The following is a 23,082-nucleotide window of genomic DNA, read 5'->3' as shown; positions in this document are numbered from 1 at the left end:
ACGTCACCGTGCCAAGGACCACTCTCCAACCGCAAATCAACCCTCCATAGCAACGTTGCAATAGTCAAACACCGCTCCACGATCACCAACGGCCGGCCGGGTCAACCCGTCGAACCCGCACTGAACGGAGTCAACGTCGACTCTAGCGCCATTTCTATGTCCAGCCAATGTTTCGGCAGAAACGCCAACGGGTCCTGGAAGTGCATCGCACGGAATTGAATCGCGTCAGGACTCACACCGCCATTCCTCTGCGCCTGATGCATGCATCCGTCGATGGCAAGTCACTGGCTAGAGACAGCGCTCCGTGGGCCGTGGTGGGTGTAGTGGGTAAAGAATTCGTTGGAGAAGATGGTGCGGATTTTGTTCGTAATTTTGAGAGCTTGGATTGGTGGTGTTCCAGGTAGAAGAATGTTGCGGATATACCTCCGGGTACCAATTGGAAGCCTGATACCACCAAGAAGACGTTTTCATAGGCAAGATCGCCGATTGTATAGCCTTGACCTGTTTACCGGTTCTCGGCCGTTGAGGTAGTATTCGAATATGTCTGTGCTTCCTTTTCGTTGTTGTCACTGCTCTGGCTCCGGGTCTTTAGTCGCTCTTCCAGTTTTGAAGACAGAAATCATGCAAAGAAGCATTGTCGTGGAATGGCTGGCCTCCGAGTATGGGGCCAAGCCGTGTCTTGAACAACATCTGGCGAAGAAACATGGTCAAAGGGTGATACCACAAATGAGTTCATCGGGCATATGACATGTGGGAGAGGATCTCTCAACACTGACAGAAATCCACCCTGCAGTGACTTTCGAGACAGGTCCGAACGATCCTCCGTGTTATTTGTGAGTCCGAAAAACCGACCATACCCTAAGCCCCCAATAATATCAAAGTTCAAGTAATTGCACCTCCCTCGTGCGTTGTTCCTCGTCCATCATCTCCAACACCCATTCAGGACCACTGCTCGGGATCAGTTCCCGCTCGGCAAGTCACATAGGCAATGTTTCTGGGCCCGCGCCAATGCCATGTCTGTTAATCCGAATTGAAGACCCACGATTCGATCCTGTGGTGTTGCCAAAGCCCATTGGGCGCCTTCCTCTCCTTTTCTTTGAGACAATCTTGGCAAAGGTACCAGAGAAGTGTGTACAGACAGGCAAGCTCGCGAGAAAAGCCTAAGATTCACCGAGACATTGGATGTTTTTATGTAGATTCACCAGATGTGGAGACTCCCCCTGTTTGTAAGCCTCGTGAAATAACGAGAATAATAATTGGCTAGAAGGACAAGATGTTCCGACGTACAAAGTCCGAAGCACCTGCAAGCGAAATGAGATTGATGATCAAGCCGCCTTGGGTCCATAGTACCATAGTACCCGCCCTGAACCCCTGCCGCGGGCCGACCCAGCCGGGAAATACCCTGTCAGGAGAGATAGCGCTGACATTCGCCCCTTTCCAAGCAGGACATTAGTGTCTTTTTGGTCACTAGCATGTACCCCGCCGAAATTGGTGTTTCTGGGGTTTTTACATGTGCACCCCTCCGACTTTAATTAGTGCATGTGCTGCATACGGCATTCATGCAGTGCGGATGCTACGTGGGGGCTGTCGGACTTTTGTTTGTTTCAGAATCTGTTTGCAGTTATTCTGTCTTATGTGTAGCTCAGAAGATCCACCGTAGGATGAATGTGGGGCTGTCTTTGCTTCGCAACGTTCGTGGCTTGTTCAAAGGCGAAGGCAAGCCCAAGGAGTTTCTCTTCACTGAACCGACGCCCAACAAACATCAACCCATACCTGAGGAACAGTAAGCATGAAAATATGATACGATACTCTGGGAGCTCACGGGATATTTGGCGCTTTGCTGACAAGACCGTTGCGTCTTTCAACATTCACATTCGATGAATAAAAACCAAGCGGCACCGAGATTGTCGGATTGCCCATCATGTCGTGGGGCACATCGGTGAACGTTGGAACGACGAGGGCATCGCAATCATATTTGTCCAGTAACCGTTGGGTTTCCTCTCCGTCGTCAAAAACTTCTTCTCTCATAAGATGAAATTCTCTCTGGGATGTCGTGTATTTGGCATCGCGAGCATCCTCAAGCCATTCCGTGCCGTGTGTGTCACATTGTTCATCGGGGTTTGTTTGCATGAAAGTGATTAGATCCGTGACTGTATAAATATTATGTGGGTTTTTGTCTAGTGTGCGGAAATATCCCTCAAGGCCTGTCGTGTGGTTAGGGTAGCTTCATATATGAGTGAACGCAATGCTCACCTTCGCGCAGGAGGATCGCGTCATATAACTCATTTCTCTGTCGATTTCTCGCCTTCCACTTTGGAAATTCCGTGTTGTCTATGACAGTGCCTCCAAGGGAGCTCATAATTTCGAGTGCTCGATTAAACGAGGATATAACTTCAGGATCTTCGCCGGGGCTGATGCAGGATCTCGGGATCTGATATATTTAGGTCAATCACTATCGACACATAGGATCTCAACATACGGCAACTCTCGATTCTTTGAAACCGTCGCTTCTACATGCGGCCAAGTAATCTGGCACTTCACGGAAGGGAATTTCGTTCGTTGCGTCATCCAACGGGTCCTTGCCTACAACATATCAGCCGACAAAAAACACTGCAGACTCAGAGGGCTTCAAGTTTACCAGCGATTATCTGCAGAATGATAGCAGCATCTCTAACACTCTGCACAATCGGTCCGACAGTATCCTGATACTTATAAATAGGAATAACACCGGCTCTCGAAGTCAGTCCAACAGTCGGCTTCAATCCCACAACCCCATTCCTATCAGCGGGATATGTGATACTCCCAAAAGTCTATTCTTGAATCAGTTACAACACATACCTTGACTATAAAAATACGTACCTCTCCACCAATGGTAGCAGCAGCCAACCCCAACGACATAGCAACACCACAGCCGGATGACGACCCTCTCGGATCCTGATCGGCACAGAACGCACCAAGACACTGACCATGTAAAGGAGACCAGCCGTTCGGAGCATTAGGGGTGCGACTATAGCCGAATTCACTCATGGTGGTTTTTCCTAGGATTATAGCGCCTGCTGCTCGTAGTTTCTGGACTACTGTTGACTCAAATAGTGAACGCGCGCCAACCAGTGCAAATGAGCCTCCTTTGCTTATCATCAGCTAGGTACTTGTTCGAAGGCATGTCCAGGGCCCGAACCGGTGGTATCCATAGAGTCCAGTGTAGCAAGACTATCTTTTAGTAGGATTGGGATACCGTGAAGCGCTCTATTGAGTCCATTAGCTATGCAGGCTGTCGTGGGTAGGGCTTTGATACCCCCGAATTTTCCCTGCTTGTCTTTCTTTATCCCTTTCAGCCGCTTCCATGACGGCATCGGGATTTAACTGAGCGATTGAATGGACAATTGGGTCGACCTGCTGAATTCGCTGAATGTATGTCTACGCCTGAACGTCAGTACTTTTGTCAACTGGGCCTCATGTGGGCATTTGAACCTTGACGAGGACCTCGCTCGTGAAGCCTCCGCTCTCCAGTTGCTCCCGAATGCTCTCTAGGCTTGCCTTTTCGAGGCCATTGAAGCTCATGGCTGGTTTCATTTCTTCATTCGGCCTGACATATTCTAGGAGCGAGGATGAAGTGGCTCAGCGTTGAAAAAGACAGCCGTAGATAGCATCGGGGACTTGTTTACCCAAGTAGGAAAGTTGATCCTATATGGTCTAAAAAACTCAAAACAACGCTCTATCGTGCTCAGAGCTTCAAAGATTCTCATTATGGTGGAATAGCCGACGAGTCGTTTCAATGTCCAGTACTAGCCACTGCAGAGTAATAATATCTTGAGGACCTTGGAAGAAAGAGTCTAATGTTGCCCCTGGGGCCGTAGAAGCAAAAGCAAGTCTAATCTAGCCCCTACCTCAAGGAATCGGTCCAACATATTGTGCAATATACAATACAAGCCTCATAGCTCGTCCTTCAACTCCTCCGCCGGCGGAGGCATCGGTCGGCCGCTATCGGTAGCCAGATCGACACCAATCTTCTTGCGCCACTTCTCCCACAACGAGAAGAACTCCTTCTCCATACCACCCTCCATCTCATCAGGCAGAACAACCGCATACTCGACGTAAAGGTTCCCAGGTTCATCATCGCCCTCTTGGAGATCACGATCATGCAAACCGCCTTCCGAGTAAGAAGGCATACCCTCCCCATGAACAGTCTCCACGGCCAACGGCTGCACAACATCACCACGTTTGCGCCCAAGCCGAACAACATGCCCGTCAAGATGCGTCACATTCCTCGACCACTCACCCATCCAAGCCTCCCTTAACGAAAGAGTCTCCTTCCAGTATAGATCCTTCCCCTTCCTCCTGAAGAAAGTCCCATCCGTCCGCTCGGCATCCTCCACTCCAAGCTCAGGCTCCTTCTCATCCAGAATAACAACCAAATCCCCAGCAACCCAGTCCGGACTCTCATCAGCCTCATTCTCAAACACAAGCCTCGTCCCCCGATTCATGCCCGGCTCGATCTCAGCCGTTGTCTCAACAGCCTTCCGCACAACCTTGTTCCCTTGACAAACGGGACAAGGATTCTTAATCTTCTTTCCCTGCCCCCCACACTTATCGCAAGCCATCTGCACCTGCTGGAACATTCCAGGCGCAAGCATATGTTTCTGAATCACGATTCCCCGCCCACTGCACCGGTCACACGTCTCAACCTTGTCATCCTTCGATCCCGACCCTTCACACGAATCGCAGATCTGCTGCTTCTCAACCAGGAAGGAAATTTCCCGACCCGTGTAGAAGTCGCGCAGCGGCAGAGCGGCTTTGACTTCCATGTCGGGTCCGCGTCTGTGTCCGGGCGCATGGCCGAAATGTCCACCGCCGCCGAAGAACCGCGAGAAGAGATCGAAGGGATCGTTGCCTCGGCCGCCGGCTTGGCCGCCTTTGCGGTGCTGTTCGACGCCGTCGTGGCCGTATTGGTCGTAGATTTTGCGGAGCGAGCTGGTGGAGAGGACATCGTATGCGTCTGCGATTTCGACGAATCTCTCGCGTGCTGATTCGTCGTTCCTGGTACGGTGTCAGTAATGCTCCCGCCGCGGGGATCGTGGATGGGCTCACGGGTTCTTATCGGGATGGTATTTCTTGCTGAGTGTGCGGTATGCGCGCTTGATATCTTTTTCGGAAGCGGACTTGTCTAGCCCGAGCACCTTGTAATAATCTTCTGCTGCGAGGACGAGGACCGAGAATAGCACCACGGCTAACGCGAGTAGCAAACGGTTCATGTACATTTTGCCTGTGGGCTAGCAGCTTGTGTTCGGGGAGCCGGTTTCTGGCAATTGGCGCGAGCGTCGGGTTGACGTGTTTCCCGCTCGGGATCAAGCTTCGGGTGCGAGAGCTTGGAGATAAGGATTGAAGAGGGTGATTTGGGGGTGGAAATTAAGTGACAGTCATGAGGATCGGCGATCGGGGGCCCCGGGTTATTGTTTTATCGAACAATGGGGTGGACAGGTGTTCGTGTAAGGTAGGAAGTCGCCGCGTCGAAATGGCCAGCTAATCCTTATCGCGGTCACGTGGGGTTTATACAATGATCAAGATTCGGTGTTCAAAGAGATGAGAATAAGATACAAAGAAATAAAATTGATTGGAGTTATGGTAGAAAAAATTACTTCAGTCATACGGCGCTACTTGTTTCATATGTGCGCCATCTTGTCCTCATGAGCATAGTGGTCGTAAAATCATGAAGGCCAATACCACCAAAAATCGCAATGACAATTTCATCAGCGGGATCCAGCGACGTCGAAAATGTCGTTGCGCCATGTGTGTCCCAGCCCGTGAGTCTCATCTCCATCCTCGATCGCCTCCTGGGCTCGGGTTGCCTCGTCATGCCAGGTCTTGACAATGCTACCGGGAGCATAGATACCCTTGAAGACACCAGACTTTGGCAGCTCAAGAGCGATCCGAGCTTCCATATCCGTGTCCGCGGGCTTCAGTCGTGCAAGTACGGCACGAGCGAAAGTCGCCAGGTCTTGCGGATTGGCGATGCGAGTGGCGCGCAAACGCTCGCGGGCAAATACCAATTCCCGGTTCAAGGCGTGGGCGACGGCCACGATCTCTTCGGCGATTTTCTTTTCTAGTACTCGGCGTACGAGGTGCTTTAGGAATGGTTTTGCGAGCCAGAGGAGGAACTTCCACTTGCTCTTCGAGACCTTGTAGTCGAGCTTATGGATGCGGATTCGGACATTGCGCAAGGTGAAGATTTGTTCCAGAGAGCCTCGACCGACCTCTATCTCCAAATTTATGTCGATGCCTCGGCGGTCGAGATAGAAGCTGGCGATACCTTCATCCTTCATGTGCCAGAGTAGAGTGTGGGTCTTTAGCCAGTATCCGAAATCCACGGCGCTGATGTTCAAACCGTGGAGGGCTACACTGAACAGGGTTTTGATATCTGTCTGGGTCCGTTTTGAGTGTTTCTTGACTATATCAATGTCGTTGCGAGTGGTAAGGTGCATGCGGTATGGGAGGAAGGAGGAGTAGTTGACGGTGTGGCCAGGCTCCAGGATCAAATTCTCCAGAAGCAGGTCCATCTCTGGAGCGGCCACTTCCAGACGAGGAATGGGCACATACTGGATCATGCGCAGGGCAACGGGAAGGAAGACGTTCACCAGGTCGGCTGGGAGATCAGTGTTCTTGTCGTTGTATGCATTCCATGCGTCGTTGTAGAGCTTTGTAGTAGCGTTGACCAACTTCGAGGCAGCAGGATCTTCAGGCACTGCACGCAGTGTCCGCTTAGCTTGAGCCAGGAACTCAACAATGTCCTGTCGAAGACCGGTCTCGGAGCTCATTTTCTCCGATTGCTGTTGCAATTCATCGAGTTTCTGCGGTGCAGAATCGAAGAACGCTGGATCGGTGAGCATGTCCTGCAGAGAGGTGCCAACTTCTCCCATCAGCTGCTCGAACTCGGGGTCCTTGTTTGCATGGCGCAGGACATCGTGGAACTTTTGCTGGAGCTGATCCCACTCGTCTGGACTACCGAACATACGCAACAACCCCCAAAACTGATCCACGGCTGGCTTAAGATCAGCATTGACTTCGATACCTTCCTGGGCGGTTGAGGCGGTGTCCTCGGCCGCATTGACGTAGAACATAGCATATCGCTGGACCATTTGTGCAAGGGTTGACACGGAATCCGAGTAGTCAGTCCGTTCACGCAGCTGCTGAACAGTCTTCTTAAGGCGGAACAAAAGTGTATCCCGTTCCTGGCCAGAAAAGTGTTCTTTGGCACTCTTCACGGCTTCCTGTCCGGTGTGAGCAATACCCTCCCTGGCAATTTCAGCGACATGGGCGGCGTCTTCCTTTATTTCTTCCCGTGACACCTCACGGCCCTCATCAGCACCAGCCCCCTGCAGAGCTTGCTCCTCATTCTGCGACGGCTTCACCTGCTCAGCAACGATCTTAGATCTTTCAGAAAGAGACTCGGCGGTATCAGCGAAGATCTGACGGCCAACGGTGGCGATATCATCAACGAAAAGACGAAAGTCGGCATTCGTCAAGAGCAAGCTCCCCACATTTCGGAAACTATCATAAGCTATTGGATTTCACGCATTAGCATCATGCCAAGAACTTTAGCCAGCTGTCAACAGCGTGGAACGCGACCCGAGACCCACCTGCTTTAGTATCGGCGCGCCTCTTCACGTGGGCAGCTTGCTGCGACACACGCGAGCCATCAATTGACACGCGCGACCGCGCCAGGTGCCACAGGAACTCCTGTAGTTGGTCATCGTTGTTCTTGGAGTGTAGGAGTTCGATGAAGGTCTGGAGCCAGAGACGGGCGTCGCGGACCAGCTGGCGGCCGTGAGTGCCGATTTCTTGGTTGCGGAGGTTCAGCACGTCGGAGGCGAGTAGGGTTCGTAGGTTTGCGATCGTCTGCTCGGTTGATGGCATGTAACCCTCGGAGATGGCGCGCAGCATCTGGTAGGAGTGGAGCTTCTGGTGCAGCCGCCGCTGACGCGAGGTGTCGTCCTCATAGCGCGGGAGGAGGGGCTCCGTTTCGTCAGGCATGGCGGATTGGATGGCCCCTGTCAAGGGCTACCGACATACGTGAAGTTGAGAAGGTGATGGACTCGAGTTTGGAATGAGGACAGGTAGCTAAGCTCCAAGCTACAAGCTACGAAGGGAGGGGAAGGGCAACCTGTTTTGGCGTGGCGATGACGACACCCCGACTCGTCGTGTCACTGGCCGTTTGCCTGTTTCATTTTGGTTTCTTGGCAACATTTACGAGGAGATCATCCGAGAACTGAGAATACACAGAGCAGGGATCCTAGGGTGTACAGCTACATGGTTCTACATAGCTTGGAGGGAAATCCCTCATACAACGATCGGCGTCGATCTGGGGAAGCTCCCTTTCCGACAACCGTGGACTGTCTGCACCAAATAGACTTTGTACTTTATTCAATTCAATTATTTTATAATTTTTATTTTATTTTCTTTTACTACTTTCGATTCGATCCCCGGGTGGTAGTATTCTTAGTTCCCTAGTTCGGTTCAACTAGTAGGACTGAAGTGGACTCCCGATGATCATCTTCAAAAGTGGGAATGAAAAATGAACAGGCTGTGACTTCACGGGTACTCCTTACAGTGTCTTGATAGGCGCCATTCCTAGAGTATTGGTGCGGGAAAAGCAAATGGCAAACGTTGAGCCATGACTGAAACCGCGCGTATTTCTCAGCAGCTAAGCCTTTCAACCTTTCAACCCCAACGGTCTCAGCTCTCAACTCAACTGCAGACTTTGCCAGCACTAGGGCCAGAGGTCCAATCGGATGGCCCTGCATTCCGATTTTCTCGGACTTTCAATTGTGGATTCTTCCAGGCCGACGAAATGAAAAAAAATAAAAATCCCACGCAGGGCCGTGCTGGGGGAGTCCCGGGCAAGCAATATAAGTCTCGGGACGTCCCCGTCGGCGACGGAAGCCATTCAGAGGGCACGGCGGGATTGGTAACGCGGCCAACTCGAAACGGACCATCAGTGCCAATTCCCGTCGTCTCCGGCGCGTTTTCCTATCACCGCAGGAACGCCATTTCGGGGCGGCAGGCTCCGCTTGCCGCTTCCCGCTGGGCTCCGTGCGGACAGGTTCTGTTTCCAGAAGGGTCATGACCGATGGCCATTTGTAGTAACGTAGCTCGGAGTTTAGGCTGTACTCCGTACTGTAGTCAATTTCGAAGACTGCTCCACCTCGGCACTGTCTGCGGCTCTGGAAGCTCGCTCGAGTGGAGGTCGATTGCTGGGCGGACCCGTACTTAGGTTCGCCCCGGCCTCGAGGACCAGTCAGGGTGCAGATGAAGCAACGCCCACGCGAGTCGACGTCGTAGTTCGAGGCCTACCGTGTAGAACTCCGACTTGCAGGCTGGAATGAGCGGGAGTGATCTGCTGTACACTGTACGGCGGCTCCCAGTGCTGATCCCGGCCGGACAGGACAGAATGTACGATGTAGACGTAGTAGCGGTGTCGGCCTCGACGCCCTCGCTGGGCCATCTAGCCCTAACGGATCGTGAAACCAGATGGGCCTCCGCATGGATATTGGAGTCAATTCGGCGCTCCCCGTCTCCACCGGCGATTCGAGCTCCTCCTTGCTGGATCTGCTTCCCAGAACAGAAAAGAAGCTTTGTGAGGGATCCAGATTCCACCGGCCTTTCACGCGCAACGGTTCGCTGCCATCACCGAAATATCCACATCCTGGGTCCCCTTCCTGACCCCCATCCCTTCGTACACCCCCGACTCTTCCCGACTCCAAATGATGCCGTCGCTTTTACTGAGCCTTGACCGTCCTCAACACGGACCCGGTTAATTTTCACTCGGAATGTCTGGGATGATGTGCGCTCGATTGACCCAGGGGAAAGCTAGTCTGCGGGCTGTACATAAAAACACTTCCCTCACGCCCCGTCTCTCTCATTTCTATCATTCATCTTCTGCCCCGACGAGTAAGCTGCGCTCTCCGTCTGACACAATGGCTCGATTTTCTCCTCAACAAAGCCGTCCCGTCCACGCGACTCCCTTCATGAACCACTCGACCACTCCTTCGTACGTCGCCGCCGTGGTCTCACGGGCAATGCCTATCCAGAGACCCCAAGACAACCCCATTGGAAGAGTCCCCGACTAACACCGATCTCCTACAGAGACGCAAACTATGACACCGCCAACCCTGCCTACATTCGCAAGTACCTGCGCACCTACGGCCTCACTCCTCCCCGCGCCGAGAGCTATGAAACCCAAAAGTCCCGGTGTCTGTCCCAGTTGGGGCTGAAGAACACCCCCATCGACAAATTCCAGTACCTCAGCACGCTGCGCAAGAACAACGTCCACCTCTTCTACCGTCTGGTCACCGACCACCTGAGGGTATGCAAAACTCGGCCGTGATTGGCCACGGACACCCCACGAAACGGGAAACACGAGCTAACGGAGAATCCCTGCAGGAGCTGACGCCCTTGATCTACACCCCCGTTGTCGGCGAGGCCTGCCAGCGCTGGTCCGAGATCTACCAGCAGCCGGAGGGTACGTACTATGACTCAAATCGGAAGCACGAAGATGAACCGGCGCCGCTAACACCGTTTTAGGTATGTACCTGAGCTGGGAAGATCGGGGAAATCTGGCAGCCGTCATCGCCAATTGGCCCCAGCCCACCGTGGAGATCACATGTATCACCGATGGCTCCCGTATCCTCGGACTGGGCGACCTGGGCATCAACGGCATGGGTATCCCCATTGGCAAGTTGGCCCTCTACACGGCCTGTGCGGGTATCCGCCCCGAGGCCACTCTTCCGCTGACCCTGGATCTGGGCACCAGCAACAAGACCCTCCGGGAAGACCCGCTGTACATGGGTAGCCGCCGTGACAAGATCAGCCCCGAGGAGGAGCGGGAGTTTTTGGACGAGTTGATGTCCGCTCTCACCGAGCGCTGGCCCGGGTAAGTCGTTTCTCCTCTCCTCGTGTCATCCCGGGTACACCCCGGGTGAGGGGGATATGCAAGATCCGAAGACCCCATGCTAACGGGAAGCTTAATTTAGTATCGTCATTCAGTTTGAGGATTTCAAGAATCCCTTCCCCGCATTGGAGCGTTACCAGGGTATCTACACCTGCTTCAATGACGACATCCAGGGTACCGGCGCCGTCATCCTCGGCGGAGTCATCAACGCCGTCAAGCGTTCCGGTCTCCCCTGCAAGGACCACCGCGCCGTCTTCTTCGGCGCCGGCTCGGCCGGTGTCGGCGTCGCCAAGCAGATTGTTGACTTCTTCGTCCGCGAGGGCATGACCGAGGAGGATGCTCGCAACTGCTTCTACCTCGTCGACACCAAGGGTCTCGTCACCGCTGACCGTGGTGACAAGCTCGCCGACCACAAGGTCTACTTCGCCCGCCAGAACAACAATGGACAGCAGTTCAAGACCCTGGAGGAGGTCGTCGACCACGTCCAGCCCACCATCCTGATGGGTCTGTCCACCATGGGCGGTGTCTTCACCCCCGAGATCCTCCGCAAGATGGCCGACTGGAACACCACCCCCATCATCTTCCCCCTGTCCAACCCCTCCTCCAAGTCCGAGTGCGACTTTGAGACCGCCGTCAAGAACACCGACGGTCGCTGCCTCTTCGCCTCCGGCTCTCCCTTCCCCACCATGTCCTTCACCAACGCCCAAGGCCAGACGAATACCTACTACCCCGGCCAGGGCAACAACATGTACGTGTTCCCCGGTATCGGTCTCGGCAGCATTCTGTCCAAGGCCGTCCGGGTCACCGACAACATGATCTACGCCTCCGGCGAAGCCCTCTCCAAGGCCCTGACCGCCGAGGAGATCGAGCTCGGTCTCCTCTACCCGGATATCACCCGCATCCGTGAAGTCAGCGTGGTCGTTGCCCGCAACGTGATGCGCGCTGCCCAGGAGGACAAGGTCGACCGTGAGACCGCCCTCCGCAACATGTCCGACAAGGACTTGGACAACTACATCAGGACCCGCATGTATGACCCGCACACCGAGGTCCGCGCCCTGGAGCGCGAGGTCGGTCACCTGCTCTCCAGCCTGGGCAACTTGACCCCCTTCTCCAGTGGCTCTCCCACCGAGGAAGTTAACGGGAGCCCGCACAAGCTGTAAGACTTTTCCGTTACCATCTGCCTCGCTCGTGTTTCATTTGCCGGCGCCCTATTTTTCTTCTCTATGCACTGTTCTGATGTGGACCCGCTTAGGAGGATCACTACGTGATTGCTCTGATTGAGCTTAGTATATATCGTTTTTTATTTTCATTTTTCGAGCGCTTCATTTCGGGATGGATTATGGATGTTTTTTTTCGTTTTTTTGGTTTTCTCTCTTGGAATACCCTCTTTCATTGTTGGCTTGATGCCTCAGCATTTGGGATCGGATACACGATCAGTGAATTGAATAAATTTGGATTTACCACTCTACCTCCCCCCACGTTCTCGTAGAAATAAATACCTTTGGTTCCCCTCCTTTTTGTTATTCACTGCTTCCGCCCTGCGGCACATTAGTCCCACGTTCAATTCTTTTTCCAGGGGAAATGATCTTGAGATTGAACCCTCAATCTACAATTCATTAGCACCTTTGCCTTCATGTTGAATAATCAGCTTCTGCTGGCAGCATGATGCCCCATAAAACACCGGCCAACTTTCCAACTTGGGATCACATGCCGTCGGGGGAACTCAAAACGCCGACACTCAACCAACCACGTCGGGTCCAACACGGTGGGACGGCTGCACATGAAGGGCTCCACCTAACCCTGCAGAAAGCAGTCGCAAAGCATTCTAGATTCACCTTGGATTAATCAAGGGCCCACTGGATCCAGTGTAGATCGACGGTGGAACGCACGCGGGGCCATCAATCTCTCCGCATCAGTGATGACTAAGGGCCGAGGTTATTTTTTGCCTTGGATCAGAGGATTTTCATATCTCTTTATTAAAGTGTTGAATTGAGTGGCGTTCGCTGTTGCATGCGCTGTATATTATTCCTTTCTTTTTGTTTAGAGTTGTCGATATATATCTGGTTTGTTCACCACTTCTGTCCTTTTGACATATGCATAACTGACCCCTGTCTGATCTGCACCACCAGTTGACATCGCATTCTTGGGCTCCGAACTACACATTTTTGATTCTATAGGAAGAGCATCCTCCACAAAATGCCTTCTCCTTTGGCAGATTCAGTCAAACTCCCTTGCGGGCTCGTCTTCCCCAACCGCCTCTCCAAGGTCCGCAGTCCCACCCCTTGTTCAACTTGGATACTAACAAAAGGATAGGCCGCAATGGCCGAGTTGATGGCCAAAACCAACCAGCCCAACGACAGCCTAAACGATGCCTACGAGCAATGGTCGCAGGGCGGCTGGGGCAGCATCCTGACAGGAAACGTCCAAGTCGACGTAGACCACCTGGGCAGCCCTTTCGACCCGGCGCTGCACGGCGAGTACACGGGTGACGACAAGACCGTCGTCAAGGAGTGGAAGAAGTACGCAGACGCTTGTCAGAAACACGGCACCCCCGCCCTTGTTCAAATCTGCCACCCCGGTCGCCAGTCCTTCCGCCCAGCCGGACGGCGCGGTTTCTTCGCGCAAACTATTGCACCCAGCGAAGTCCCCATGAACATAGGCAATGGCCTTCTCGAGCAGCTAATCGCATGCGTGGCATGGTCCCAACCCCGCGAAATGACTCGCGGCGACATCGAAAAAGCAATCCGCTGCTTCGTCGACACAGCACGCCTAATGGCCGACGCCGGATTCTCGGGAGTCGAGCTACACGGCGCCCACGGCTACCTAATAGGTAACTCCTTCCACCTATCCGCCATTCTCCATTCTCCGCTCTTGAACAATACTAATACTAACAACGTACAGACCAATTCCTTAACAGCAAAACAAATCTCCGCACTGACGAGTACGGCGGCACCCCCACCAAACGCGCGCGATTCGTCCTCGACATCCTGCGCGAAATCCGCAAAGTAGTCCCGCCGACATTCGCAATCGGCATCAAACTCAACTCCGCAGACCACAGCTCGTCCACCTTTGAGGAAACAATGACGCAAATCGCCCTCCTCGTCGACGCAGGAATAGATTTCATGGAAGTCAGCGGCGGCAGCTACGAAGACCCCCAGATGATGGGGTATGCCAAATCGGAAACTCCAAAGTCCGAGCGCACCGCTGCGCGCGAGGCATTCTTTCTTGAATTCGCCAAGGAAGTGCGCCAGAGACATCCGGGGCTAGTGCTTATGTTGACGGGTGGGTTTAGGAGTCGGGCTGGGGCTGAGGCTGCTATTAGGGATGGGGCTTGTGATCTTGTGGGTATTGGACGGCCTGCGGCGATTGATCCCAAGTTTCCGTTGTTGTTGCTTGATGAGAGTTTGGACGATGAAAAGGCGGCGCTACCGCTTGAGAAGGTCCCAACGCCCTTTTATGCGAGGTGGTTGCCGAGGAATTTGATTGGGGCGGGTGCTGAGAGTGTGAGTTCAAAACGCTTCGTGGTGCTTTCTTTTGGGGATTCTTTATGCTAACTCTGGCTCTAGACTTATTATGCAGGACAGATCAGTCGTATGTCGAGGGGTTTGGCTACTCTTGCTCCGGCTCTTTGAGGGCAGAGGGCTTGTTTCTGGACAGGTTCTTGTGGTTGGGGATATGCTGTCTGATATATTTTGCTTCTATTATAATTTGTATGCGTAATTTTAAGCACGAGGGTGTAGATATTTCTTGTCTTGGTCGATATCTATACTCTAACAGTCGAACCGCATGGTGTTATGAATAATCTAGTTTCTCCTTTTGTTCTCTCCATGTAATGTTGCTTGTTAGTGTAGCAATTAACATGATCGACTTTATATAGATCACCGCTGCAGTTTGCCATAATCCCCACCCCAATCATCAATATAATTTTGTCAAGCCGCCAACAAGTTTCAGACCTGTGCCTTTATATCAACTACAAATGAATTCACACCCGATGTGTCCCAAAGTGCTCTCAATGTGCCTGCTCCGTCTCAGTCACATCTTATTCTAACTGTTCTTCCGTCACTCTTCTATCTCTTCCCGGCCGATACACTAGATGGTCGGGATCATGGCCGGGGCCTGTATTTCTCAATTACTGCTCAGCGAATAAAGGGAAGGAATTGTTTTAATGGGGGAGGATATTGCCGGAGAGTCGGGAGTCGTTCTTGCCTAATTCGCGAGCTCTTTCGAACGCGTCTGTCGTTCATGTTTTCATACGCCCTGGGCGGTTCTCTCACATTACATATTCACACCCCCTCCCCAACCTTCACCCCATCGCATCATCCATCACATTATCCTCCAAATACAAATACGAGCAAATAAGTACCCCGCAGCAGGATGCAGCACCATCCATCCTCTGGCGCCGACGGTGTCGTCCTTGCCGGTGAGTACATGGCCGTATACTGCACCGCCTCGTGCGCCACATTCATACGAATACTGATACGGGTATAGACGACCCCGGCTATGACGGGGACGTCGATGCTGACAGTGACAGCGACGTCACTACGCCAGCCTCCTCCGATGAGGACATGGCCGGTGACTCTGAGTCGTCGGCCGTTGAGTCGTCAGTCGCCGAGTCGGGGTCACCCACAAGCGTGCAGGAAACCCCTGCCAGTGAGACTCCCGAGGACCAGCAGGCTCGGGAGGAGGATCTAATCCTGGAGGCCATTGATAAGGCGTATGATTGGAACCTCACGACTGACGAAGAGCTGATGGCTATACTGAAGGTATGGTTCATGACTTTTTTTTTCTGTTGGACTTGAAGGATACCTGCCGCGCGATTCTGGGTAAATTGAAGCTGACGTTTGTTTGTTCATTAGCCCTGATGGTGCGACGTCGGTCGTTCTTGCTGGTGAGCGGGTGGTTGTGTGGGCGGTGATTTTTTCTAGGTTTAGACTGGGTCTGGGCGGCTTGGTTTTTCCTGATGCATGCTTGGGTCTTGATTGCGTGATTGGCGTTTGCCTAGAGATACCCATGAGGGTGATGAATACCCTCCTCAATATTCACTAATTTGAGTTCCCCAATTGGGGCATTTTGATGAGCCTGTGTATGAAAACGCCTTAGAAAGGGTGCTAATTCAGGATGTCAAATATGTGTACGTCCCGCCATTCAGTGGGAAACGCGGGATATTAGACCAGATGCACTACTCATACACCTGGCAATCATGAGTCAAGCTGTCCCATGTCTGTCTTAGGCGATATAGAGTATCTCCACGAGTCTCTCATCTCTCATCTGATGGTCGTGCTTTGACACTAGTGCAGATAGAGTTTCCGAACTATAGACCACGCCACGATAACCAGGGGAATATTTCTAAATTCCCAATCCCCCGAAAATAGCTTCTCAGGTGACTCAACAATCAAGTCACAAAGTTCCCGTGGAAGCAAGCGGGTCATGGTGAGATAGGGAAAAACCTTAACATACTTTACTGCTGCCTGGACCGGTCTCCAGCGGTGGGAACATCCGGTTCACACTGCAGGTCCGCCAAGACGAGAAATTTATTTTTTTGAGTTTAGAGACCTGAATATATCCGGTAAATGGGGGTGAATTATTCCGCAGCCAGTAGGAAGAAGAAGAATGAAACAAGTGGAGTTGAGACACCTGGGCTGATACCGCGTCTCCTTTGGGACCAAGCTGTTGGTGTGAGGCATTTAATATTCTCACTTCTCTTTCTCCCATATCTTCCCTTTCCAAATTTTTACACATCTTCAAACCACTTCTCAAACACTTCAAGTCACTCTGTGTCCATCTTTTCTTTCTGAATGGCTGATATCTACTCCATGAACTTCTCCATCTCGACTACATTTGCGATTCCAGGCAAACTGGCTGTGGTGAAATTTACCAGTGCATCTCCGGAGGTATCTGGACCTCCTTAAATACGTCAAAATATACACTGTGTGTCGGTCAGGTCAACGCCTTCATATTCTGTTTCTTATCTTGTGAGCACAATGCGGTTCTACAAGCCCATCTTCTGCTGCGAGTTCGAGGGGGCTGCCGAGACGCAACAGGCTGTCGTTGAGCAAGACACGAAGCTCGGGACTGCTACCGTCTCAGTGGAGTCCGTCTCAGGCTACAAGGTCAAGGAGAGCCCTCGCGTTGTGGATCGCTGGCTCGATGCCGTCGTGCACGTTGCTGGATCGCCCCCAGTCTTCCTGGTCATTATTGGCGGTCTTCTTGTATGGGCACTGATGGGTATTCGCTTTGCCAACTCAGACGTCTGGATCGCTGTTATCTCTGATGTGCAGGCCATCCTGTGCTACGTGTTCGATTCGTTCCTCATGCGCCAGCTGCTTCGAGAGTATTCCGAGCAACGGTCTGCCATGGCTGAGATCAAGTCCCGGTGCAACAGCCATGACCGAATGCTCGCCAAGGTCAAGGAGACGCTGGGATCGGAAGGCATTCGTCGTTATGTCGAGGGGTACAATAGTGAGCCTCTCCGTCCGCTTGACCATGGGTTCCGGACGCAGAGCCGGTTCGCGCGGTTGATCATTCTTTCTGCAAAAATGTTCGGTCATATTACCACTGTTGGTCTGTATTGGGTTGGCATCTTTGTGTGGCTAGGATTTGGTCACCAATTCCACTGGTCCGATCGATGGCAGCTGTACATCAACGACGCCACATCCGCTCTGATGGTCCTGGTCTTTGCGTTCCTGGCTTGCCTCCGTGAATGCTACGCTGATTACACCAACACCTGCGTGGACGAAATCTTCCGGCTCGATGCTACCCTTGAGAAGGAGCTTCGCCACCTCGGTCAAGATGAATTGCCGAATATACCTGAGACAATCATGCCACCGAAGGAGAGCTACCTGCAGGTGGTGATTTACTACTACGCCGATGTCATCGGCACATTGGTCGGAATCATCGTCCTTCTGCTGGTTATCATTGCATGGGCAGCCGCCGGTCCAGCCTTTCACTTCAACAACACCTGGTGGCTTCTCATCGGTACCTATGCTGGGTTGGTGGGTCTCTTCGACAGCTTCGTCCTCCGGAACGTTCAAGGCAAGGTACACCAATATATCAGGCGCCAGATCAGTGATTTGGAGGAAGCAGACAATGTCCTTTTCGCCGGACTGTCCTTGCCGATTCCCGCCACCGACACCACGAAGCAAGCATCTCTGACACAAAGGGTATCTCGAAGCATGGATGCGGTCAGCTCCCATCTACTCATGGTGGTAGCTGGCTTTATGCTCACCATTGGCTGCATCATTACGTCGAGTGCCATGAACTGGAGTCTGACCGGACAGTTGATCTCAAACGTGCCGCCTAGCATCATCGAAACGTTCTTCATGCTCATCCTGATCACCGGGCAGAACGATGCGGAGGCCCAAGCTCGCGTTGATTTGAGTAATATCTACTATCGACGACAGCGACTGCTTTCGTTCGTGAAGCATGTGAGGAGCACTGAGGAGCAGATGCAGGTGCTTGATATGGAGGACGCTGCGTGAAAGATAGCTGTTATTTAGTCTTCCTTCTTCCATCTTTTCGTTTCTCATGTTTTGTGTTTCTTGTTATTATGTTTTATGCTTTTTGTTTTTCATCTATCAAAAGTTGATGGGGATCTTTTCTGGCATTCAACATGCGCTGTGGTGAAAGTTTTAGTCTGTTGTGACGCCCGGCTTCATTCATCTGGAATCGGGCAAGAAAAGTATGCGTTGGTTTTTGTCTCATCTTCAAAATTAGTTCATTGACTTTTTTTAATCTGAGTTACATTTTTGAAGCACTCTGAATAGTTCTAACCTTGGACGCCCAGTATATACATCACCCTCTGCATGCCCCCGAGAAGGTCATTATTAAATATCGCACTTATAATTCATTTCCCAAAAACGTCTCTCGTGTTTCCCTCTCCTCTTGATCCTTCATCGCATCTAATTGCTTCCGCAACAGTTCATTCCCCTCCGTCAACGACGTTATAAATTTTGCCGCCTCCTTCAAAACATACTTCCTCGTATAATTATGCTTTCCGAGCGCAGGGACCAGATCCGAAACCTCCTGATATCTCTGCGTAATAATCTCCCGCCTCTTCTTCTCCGACCGACAATGACAAAGCTTCTGACCAGGCTTCTGTACACATTTCCGCTTCTTATTCGGCGGTGTCGTGTTTTTCTCATCTGAACAGCACGGCGTAACGGATTTTCGTTTCTCAGAGCCGGATGTGCTTGAGGAGGATATAGATCCAGGGGTTTCGCTTCGGTACTTGCGAGGCATCTGGGAGACGTCTAGCCCATTCAACTGGACCATGTCTGGTGTTTTTTGGAAGTCGACTGTGTAGTCGGGCAGTTCAGCGTCGTGGTTGAAGTCGATGTTCATGCTATCGCACATGCTTGCCATGTTGCGCATCAGGTTTTGGACTAGCCGTTCTTCCGTCCAGGTTCCAATGGGACAGGAGAATCCATGATAGCAGAAACTGGGATCTGAGCCCCATTGTAGACCATTATCGAGTGGGAGACGCTTAGGGGTATTTGTTTGCTGTTTGACATCTTGGCCTGAATAGCAGCCACCGTCAAGGTCGGTTGCATGCGTCGCGTGTAAGGCTGACATTGATTATGCGGTGTTATGGGACGAGCTTGTGTGGTTCTATTTGGGTTTCAAGGAGACAGAATATTCCCATTTGCCGTTTAGTGGTAGTTGGGAGGAGGAAATCGTTCAGTTGGGGGATTGTAGTATCTTGTCTTGTGGTCATAAGAGGTCATCTATATTCTTTGGAGACAAGCGATACTAAAAAATAAGTACTGCCGGAAACACCGGCGCCTAATGCCCAAAAACGCGTTGTTGAGACTGTCGATCCCTTATTTTGATATCACTTGGGGAGGGCTTGCGAGATTCTAGGCCGCCATCATACGTCAACTCCGGCATGCACCCGGTTTTTACTATGCGGGCCGGGTGCATTCCGAACGTGCACATGCTCAGCTGCATCGTGTTTACTGGATCAGGTATGGTGTTCATGCGACCGTAGCCCAATCCTGGGGTGCATCTCGTATGCTCATGAGCTTATTTCTGTTCCGTCCAATCCTGTTCCATTACTTCCACTCCGTGATTCTTGACATGTGTTCATCGCAGTGTCACGTGATGGCTTCGGGTGCGTTCCGGACATCGCGTTGGCGACTCTTTCTTCCCCAACACACATGTGTTATCCAGCTGAAGACAATCAATGGGGCTAGCATATGCCACTATTCTTGGCTACCCCGCATTCGATGAATATTTTTTCTGAAAAAGGTGGCTCATATGCCGTACGTGGCCCTTTTATCACTCGGACTTGGTTGATGTCTCTCATTGCCTCGGCATGAAGCGGGAAAGCAAATGAGCTAAAGACTCGCAATTTCCATTACAACCATGTCTTCAAGGCATCGAACTTCCAATCGAGACACTCCCCGCCGGCGCAAAACTGCGCTGGCATGTGAATCATGCCGAGAAAAGAAAGTCCGGTGTGACGGCTCGAAGCCGATATGTGGGCCTTGCGCGCGGCGATCCTATCCGATCGATCGATGCGTCTACAAAATTGAGAATGCTCGTTCGGCCAGTAATGACGAGTATCTGAAGATTCTCCACGGTCGGATTCGAGATCTTGAACAGATCTGCTCCCAAAATGGAGTTGCTATCCCGCCTGCGCCCCACAGCATCGGTGATGGAGACATGCGGCTTGACGATATCCAAGAGCCTCAGCCCGGTGGAGACGTCTCGAATATAGAGTCTAGAACATCTGTTGCTGTGGAGGGCCTTCTTGGGCTTGGTTTGACTCCTGAGCTTACTGGGGTCCCTCGTCCATCCTTAGCGTCCCTCTCTCCCGGGACGATCCTACCACCACTTAGAAACACAGCTCCCGTGCAGCCATCTCAGCCAAGCAGGAGGCCTTCCGAATATGAAGGCACCACGCCGCGTGGAACTCTGGGTTCATATGATGCTCTCCAAATGTCTTCCAATGTCTACTCTTCCCCGTCAGTCAACCCCCACGGCAATGTCACAGCCATGGGCGCAATATCAGTCGCCGAGGACGAAAACACCGATTCGCCTCAAGAACAATACTACGGAAACTCGTCTGCAGCATCCTTCATGCGCCTTGCAAGAGATTCTATGCCTATCCAAACCTACTTACAAGCTCTAAGACGCATCGAAAGCGATGCACCTGATGCTTCCAATGGAGACACGGGCCTTTGGAAAGACTGCAATGTCCCAACTCTAGGCCTCCAATTCGATGACTTTTCTCTGCCCCCTCGAGCTCTGGCAGATCACCTGCTTGAGTGTTATTGGGAACGAGTCCATTGTCTATATCCTTTCTTCCATCGCCCGAGTTTCGAACAGGCATATGAGAATCTTTGGGGCTCGAGTAAGTGGCCGAAACCTGAACTTCCTGAACTCAATATCGGGCTTGGTGGCTCCTTTGATTCGGGTCCTCAATCGATTGTTTTCCACTGTGCCCTCAATGCTATCTTTGGTTTGGGTTGTCATTTTTCAGACATCCCTGCTACTGAGCGCGAAGCAGCTGTGTACACATTCTTCCTTCGGGCCAAACGGTTTGTTGGTCTTGATCTTTTGGATTGTGGGACCATCGGAGTGGTGCAGACACTTCTTATCATTGCGATCCTACTTCAAAGCACTCCTTACCCAAATCGATGCTGGAATAGTATAGGTGTTGCCTGTCGGGTTGCTCAGGGCCTTGGTCTGCACGAAGAAGCATCACAGCGATCTATCAAGCCATTGGAGAGGGAGATACGGCGACGCACTTGGCACGGCTGTGTTATAATGGACATGTATGTGCCCCATCATTTTTCTCAAATTCCTACAGAGAAACCTACTAAACAAATCCAGGATCGTGAGCATGACCTACGGCAGACCAAGCATGACTTCTCATATCTCCCCCGTCCCGCTCCCTGGAATGAGACCCGAGTCACAAGAAGACGATCCATGCGAGCTCAGCGGACAACCATGTGATCACAGACATGGGTACATGACATTCTACGTCTCGACTATCGAGCTATACAAAATTCTCGAGTCGATCCTGTCAGAGATCTACAATGCATGGCAGTCCAGTTCGCATCACCACCGCCCCATGTCGCCCAGAGGCCTCAAGCACAAAAGCCTAGATGTTATCATGGAGCTTGATGATAAGCTTTCCGGCTACGAGTCGAACATTCCTTCTGTTCTCAATTGGACAAATGCCAATCCGCTACCCAGCCCGAACACTTATCAAGGGTCGATTTTCCAGCGACAGCGGAATGTCCTACGTGCAAGGTACCTCTTCCACAAACCTTACATTTTTAGAAATACTCATGCTCTCAGATTCATCCACCTTCGCCTCCTCCTTTTCCGCCCCATGTTCACACAACTGTGTTCCGAAGAACGCCTAGGTTTGAGCAGACAGTCCGGCCAGGATACAAACAAGAACACAGCCCGCCCCGATAAAAACATCATCTACTCCTCCATGTCCGTAAACTGCGCAGCTGCATGCGTTACAGCCGCCGTGGAGCTAGTCTCTCTCGTCTACGAGACATATAGGACATCTCTAACAGATGCATGGTGGTACAACGGCTTCTGTCAGTGAACACTACCCTGAAGGAGGTCAACTAAACTAATCCGCAAAAGATACTTCAACGGCTGGTTTTGTCCTGATCATGTCATATTCCTGTCGCTCGATCCTCGACCAAATCGACGCCCACACTGTCGACGAGAGCTGGCGCAAGTGCGAAGAGATTCTCTCTGTCATGTCCGTGTTTAGTGTTTCTGCGCGGAACTCGCTGCAGTTCTTGAAAGTTACACACCAGCATATTGTTCAGAACTACACTGGTATGTCGACCACCTACGGGATTCATGCTTGTCAGAAACTAATGAGACCAGGTCCGGGTCGAAATGAAGACATTACGTCCCTACTTCCGAGCCAAACACAGCGAAAAGGCAACCGGCCGTCCGATCCTGAATTCCCTTCTCAACCTGCAGGACACCCAGATGAACAACCTCCTCGTGATACAGAGCTCAACGCTCCAATCAACCCATTCATGAGCTGGGAAGACACAGGACTAGGACAAGAGGAATTCGGATTCTTAGGAAGATTCGACCTTCCAGACCTAGCAAGCTGGTTCTCAGATGTCCCAGACATATTATAATCTAGTTAG

At 51.9% G+C, this 23,082-nt stretch overlaps 9 protein-coding genes across 9 annotated transcripts; 5 read left to right on the top strand and 4 right to left on the bottom strand.

The window, feature by feature from the left end:
- Positions 1 to 1,631: 1,631 nt before the first annotated feature.
- N7498_000496 (uncharacterized protein) lies at positions 1,632 to 3,027 on the bottom strand (the record flags this gene model as incomplete). Its single annotated transcript, XM_058447559.1, has 6 exons — positions 1,632 to 1,773; positions 1,823 to 2,204; positions 2,254 to 2,431; positions 2,480 to 2,583; positions 2,639 to 2,810; positions 2,860 to 3,027. The coding sequence occupies 6 exons, from the start codon at positions 3,025 to 3,027 to the stop codon at positions 1,632 to 1,634; spliced, it is 1,146 nt and encodes a 381-aa protein (XP_058312970.1).
- A 905-nt stretch (positions 3,028 to 3,932) lies between these two features.
- On the bottom strand, positions 3,933 to 5,258 carry N7498_000495 (uncharacterized protein; the record flags this gene model as incomplete). Its single annotated transcript, XM_058447558.1, has 2 exons — positions 3,933 to 5,037; positions 5,089 to 5,258. 2 exons carry the CDS (start codon positions 5,256 to 5,258, stop codon positions 3,933 to 3,935), a joined length of 1,275 nt encoding a protein of 424 aa, XP_058312969.1.
- A 489-nt stretch (positions 5,259 to 5,747) lies between these two features.
- N7498_000494 (uncharacterized protein) lies at positions 5,748 to 8,028 on the bottom strand (the record flags this gene model as incomplete). The annotated part of the gene is made up of 2 exons (XM_058447557.1): positions 5,748 to 7,555; positions 7,635 to 8,028. The coding sequence occupies 2 exons, from the start codon at positions 8,026 to 8,028 to the stop codon at positions 5,748 to 5,750; spliced, it is 2,202 nt and encodes a 733-aa protein (XP_058312968.1).
- Positions 8,029 to 9,971: 1,943 nt separating this feature from the next.
- Positions 9,972 to 12,105, top strand: N7498_000493 (NADP-dependent malic enzyme; the record flags this gene model as incomplete). The annotated part of the gene is made up of 5 exons (XM_058447556.1): positions 9,972 to 10,045; positions 10,141 to 10,360; positions 10,438 to 10,516; positions 10,579 to 10,927; positions 11,028 to 12,105. The coding sequence occupies 5 exons, from the start codon at positions 9,972 to 9,974 to the stop codon at positions 12,103 to 12,105; spliced, it is 1,800 nt and encodes a 599-aa protein (XP_058312967.1).
- A 1,036-nt stretch (positions 12,106 to 13,141) lies between these two features.
- Positions 13,142 to 14,577, top strand: N7498_000492 (NADH:flavin oxidoreductase/NADH oxidase family protein; the record flags this gene model as incomplete). Its single annotated transcript, XM_058447555.1, has 4 exons — positions 13,142 to 13,210; positions 13,259 to 13,775; positions 13,847 to 14,448; positions 14,512 to 14,577. 4 exons carry the CDS (start codon positions 13,142 to 13,144, stop codon positions 14,575 to 14,577), a joined length of 1,254 nt encoding a protein of 417 aa, XP_058312966.1.
- A 742-nt stretch (positions 14,578 to 15,319) lies between these two features.
- Positions 15,320 to 15,807, top strand: N7498_000491 (uncharacterized protein; the record flags this gene model as incomplete). Its single annotated transcript, XM_058447554.1, has 3 exons — positions 15,320 to 15,365; positions 15,434 to 15,708; positions 15,802 to 15,807. 3 exons carry the CDS (start codon positions 15,320 to 15,322, stop codon positions 15,805 to 15,807), a joined length of 327 nt encoding a protein of 108 aa, XP_058312965.1.
- A 1,119-nt stretch (positions 15,808 to 16,926) lies between these two features.
- Positions 16,927 to 18,423, top strand: N7498_000490 (uncharacterized protein; the record flags this gene model as incomplete). Its single annotated transcript, XM_058447553.1, has 1 exon — positions 16,927 to 18,423. One exon carries the CDS (start codon positions 16,927 to 16,929, stop codon positions 18,421 to 18,423), a length of 1,497 nt encoding a protein of 498 aa, XP_058312964.1.
- Positions 18,424 to 18,781: 358 nt separating this feature from the next.
- On the bottom strand, positions 18,782 to 19,516 carry N7498_000489 (basic helix-loop-helix domain-containing protein; the record flags this gene model as incomplete). Its single annotated transcript, XM_058447552.1, has 1 exon — positions 18,782 to 19,516. The coding sequence occupies one exon, from the start codon at positions 19,514 to 19,516 to the stop codon at positions 18,782 to 18,784; it is 735 nt and encodes a 244-aa protein (XP_058312963.1).
- Positions 19,517 to 20,308: 792 nt separating this feature from the next.
- N7498_000488 (uncharacterized protein) lies at positions 20,309 to 23,073 on the top strand (the record flags this gene model as incomplete). Its single annotated transcript, XM_058447551.1, has 5 exons — positions 20,309 to 21,723; positions 21,782 to 22,204; positions 22,253 to 22,506; positions 22,556 to 22,756; positions 22,808 to 23,073. 5 exons carry the CDS (start codon positions 20,309 to 20,311, stop codon positions 23,071 to 23,073), a joined length of 2,559 nt encoding a protein of 852 aa, XP_058312962.1.
- Between the last annotated feature and the right edge of the window lie 9 nt (positions 23,074 to 23,082).

Source organism: Penicillium cinerascens (assembly GCF_028974065.1).
Source record: "Penicillium cinerascens strain IBT 15544 chromosome Unknown contig_16_segment0_segment0, whole genome shotgun sequence".
NCBI classification, from domain to species: domain Eukaryota; kingdom Fungi; phylum Ascomycota; class Eurotiomycetes; order Eurotiales; family Aspergillaceae; genus Penicillium; species Penicillium cinerascens.
This window is presented reverse-complemented; position numbering and strand designations above follow the sequence as displayed.